The 3750-nt window shown below is 48.6% G+C and overlaps 1 protein-coding gene across 2 annotated transcripts; it reads right to left on the bottom strand.

Moving 5' to 3' along the window:
• Positions 1-819: 819 nt before the first annotated feature.
• LOC119364662 lies at positions 820-3396 on the bottom strand. Of its 2 annotated transcripts, none has more exons than XM_037630149.1 (3): positions 3176-3385; positions 2920-3054; positions 820-1261 (listed from the first exon to the last, which is right to left on the bottom strand). In XM_037630149.1, the coding sequence occupies exons 1-3, from the start codon at positions 3212-3214 to the stop codon at positions 1082-1084; spliced, it is 354 nt and encodes a 117-aa protein (XP_037486046.1). In that variant the 5' UTR covers positions 3215-3385; the 3' UTR covers positions 820-1081. The 2 variants fall into 2 exon arrangements, with proteins under 2 accessions (XP_037486046.1, XP_037486047.1); XM_037630150.1 differs by lacking the exon at positions 820-1261 and adding an exon at positions 2660-2847 and having other exon boundaries at positions 3176-3396.
• Positions 3397-3750: the final 354 nt, after the last annotated feature.

Here is a 3750-nt window from a genome sequence, read left to right on the forward strand (position 1 = left end):
AGCGCGGGCGGACGCGCGGCCACAGCTGCAGGACCCTGGCGTGCTTGTGCTAGCTAGCCAGCCGCCGTGCTAGCTAGCTTAGCTAGCCGGCTTCGCCGCGTGGGCTAGCGCCCGGCATGGCCCCGAGCACGCGGCCCCACTTCCACCGGACCAGGAGCAGCGGCGCCCGACGGGAGCAGGCGAGGCGTCGGGCGCGATGACGGGCATGCGGTCACGACGGGAGCGAGGGCGTGCATGAGCAGGAGCGGCTGCGCCGGCGTCAAGTTCGCTATGCCTACTACGTGTTCGAAGAAATGACGAGGACGGATAGCTGGTGAAAATGGGGTGAAAATGGGGTAGCAGCGTTGGGTGCATCGAGTTTGTCTGGCCTTTGTTCGGCGTTTGTTCTCCCTATTTCTACCTCATACGGACAAAATCCGGACAAAATGGGTATAGATTTAGGGTCATGCGGTGGAGTTGGCCTAATGCGTAAGATAAGTGTGAATGTTGTGGATGACCTTCTCGTAGGCAGACAGGAGAGAATCCATAGTGGTGTATTGATGTGGTGACTATGTGGACTCGTATGCGCTCTCTCACCCCAAAGAAAGTACTTGTAATCGTAGTTCAGGGTAGCCACTGAGTGAAAGCTGGTTTGCTGCAGTTAAACTTCATCACCCCATTGTTTATACTGATACATATGTAGTTAATTCTGATGTAAGTTTTGCTGAGTATCTTTGTACTCACAATTTCTACGATAAGATCACCGAGTACATTGAATCCAAGACAGAGGTCTGGTTCCTTGAGAATCCCATTCTGGCTTGCACCTTCGTTGCCCTTGACTTCACTTCAAGATCATTCAAATATGACTTGATAAAGATATGTGTTGACAAAGGACTTTAAAAAATATCCTCATACACGGCCTTTCTCCTTGCCCCTCATATTGCCCATAAGGTGATCATTGGGCACAAAGAGTATAGGACCAAATGCGTGCATGCGTGCGCGGCCTTCACAGAAGTAGCGTACAGTAGAGGCATAAATAAATTAGCTGGAGTAGTAGAATAAATAAATTTATACTAGTAGTATAGAGTAGAGCATAGAGAGTCTAGGACTTGTCGAGGAGGTTGTCGAGGTAGAGGTTGAGGATATATCTGCCGGTGGAGAGGACGTCGAGGCGCTTCTCGCTCGGCTCGTACCGCCCCTTGCGCAGCTGGTACCGGTGCGTCACCGCCGACACGGTGTACGCCTGCCCTTCGATCGTCACGCTCTCTCCGCAGTGGATGTTCTGCGTGCGTGCGTACGTACCCACCACAAAAACAAAACACACTGTCAAAACTGCAACAGCCAGAAATACAGACTGACAGAGTGCGTTGCTGCATGAAGTTCTGAATTGTTCGGAACAGGTTAGGAGAAGATTTAGTGTTCCATAACAATACGAAAATGGAAGAAAAAAAAATGATAGTTTTAACTTTAGATAAAATCCCAACTATCACCAGCCAAGAACAGTTGTACTAACTTTTACCAGAGCCAAAGGCTTTGTATCAGTCTATCCGATCTGGCATTTGCTGCAGTTCTGCTAAAGGTGTTGAGGGGCAAACCTATCTGTAGCTGCCTGGCTGGTAGACACTGAGACTGCAGCCAAACATCTGAAGCTGTTACTGCTTGGATAGCGATTTCAATCCTAAATTTGCCGGTTCAGGATTTGTGTTCTTTGTTCCCTGCACACCCCGTGAGACTGTAACCAAGCTTCTGAAGCAACCTCAGTCAACTCTGCTACACGGTTTGTTGCAGGAAATACAGTTTGGACGACCAACTACCGCTCAGATCAAGGGAGAAGCCCACTTTATAACTGATAAACGTGTCGTAGGGTTCCCATTACAACTCTAAATTTTTATTGGTTCATTCTACCTAACTAAACTCTGAAAACTGTTACATGCTTGCTGGCTTGCCACGAGCGTACTGAGGAGGTCAGCACACAGGAAAAAGCTGAGGCACTGGCGCTCCGCCGTGCGGTCGCTCTCACTCGTTAAGAAGGGTTTAAGAAGGCCATCTTCGCTTCAGATTGTCTCATTCAGAGGTAAAAATATTGAACAATTTCAGTAAATCAAATTAAACATATGGCAACACGAGTTTGATTTCAGTTGGCTGAATCAACCTATAAATGATTAATGTGGTAAAATTGCTGCCCAAATTGATCATTTATGGGTTGATCAACGAATGTGGTAAAATTGCTGCCCAAATTAAACATATGGGTTGAGAGAACGTTTTTTTATGGGGGCAGCAGGAGCCAGGAGCTCTGCTTTTGCATTATAGAAGGGGGACAATACAGTACAATAGGCAAAGCCTGATGTTCTAGTTCGAAGTTCAACGTTTTGGTTCAAAATTTGAATAATAGACAAAAGTTTGAAAAATTGCAGTAAATCAATAGTAATTGCAGATCTAGAAGCTCAAGTTGACATACAGTTTGAGAGGAACCTAGTGTTCCAGTTTTAACCACGATGAGATGGAGAAACAGATGACATGTCAGAGAGGAAAGAGAGGAAATGTGACGTGGCACTGTTGATTAGGATGAAACCCAAGTTAAATGGGTATAAAACTGGTCGATTCAGAAGAAATAGGGAATTATGAATGGCTTTTAGAGTACAGGGGTAAACTGAACCAAAGCAAATTCGAGGTTGTAATGTGAACTCAATGATAACTTCCGGAGGAAGTGGACTTCTCTCCTTAGATTATCGCTTGCATTATTGGATTTACAGGATTGGGACGAGGTACACTGCAATATAGACCCGCCGAGGACAACGAACTCGTTGCATGTTGCAGCACGGGCCATTGCTGCCTGCTAGACCTTACAGAAGCTCGTACTACTACTGCCTACATGGCATGGCAGAGACAGAGATTCAGAAACAGAGTAGGGAGATGGACGCAGCGATCGTGCGCGCTTACCGTGGGGAAGCAGCGGACGCCGAGGCATCGCGGCGGCGGCGTGATCTCGACGACCTTGAAGGGGTACTTGTGCTCCTTCTCCCGCTCCAGCTCCCTGTCCCGGTCCTTCTTCCTGCACACCACCGACAAACGCGGCTGCACGCCGCAGACAGAAAGGAGCACGCAGGATGTCAGCTAGCTCGTCACAGCAACGCGACGCTGTTGGCCGATCGCCGAGCACGACCGTGCTACGTTTGCTCTTGTGCTGGCTGCTAACCTTGTGGTAAGCGATGGAGGTGGAGGCGACCATGGCCATGGCGGATTGCTCTCTCCGCTCTGCTTGCTGCTGCCGCTGAGAGATCCGCAGAGTCCTCGCGGGCGAGGGAGGCGGCGCGCTGAAGGGATTTGGTGGACGGGCAGAACGTCCACAGATTTCCTTGCTCTGCTCTCCGGTGATGGATGGTGGTTGATTGGTTTGAGGATTCTACAGCAGCTTCAGCCGGGAGGTGTGGAAAGAAGGTGTGCCACGCGTGCCGATCGGTCCGATCAAGTCGCTGTCAGAATGCTGATTTTCCCCTCGTCTTTTTCCCCTTCTCTGAATTTCTTGTAACATTTTTGTACTTTTGCGCAAGCCTAGCAAATCCCATTTACCATCAATAGAAGATAGAACACACTTTGTACCATATTCTACTGCAGAATCTTTCTTAAGTATAAACTAGCGGCATCTCTGGCGTGGAGCTTGATAAAATGCTCTTTTATCGAAAAAGAGTTTTCCCCGCTTTGTATATAAAGCAACCAACCGAACCATACAGGGATAGATGCTGGGGCGGAACCAGCACAGTCACGCCAAAA

The sequence above is a fragment of the Triticum dicoccoides genome, chromosome 2B, assembly GCF_002162155.2.
Source record: "Triticum dicoccoides isolate Atlit2015 ecotype Zavitan chromosome 2B, WEW_v2.0, whole genome shotgun sequence".
Classification (NCBI taxonomy): Eukaryota; Viridiplantae; Streptophyta; class Magnoliopsida; order Poales; family Poaceae; genus Triticum; species Triticum dicoccoides.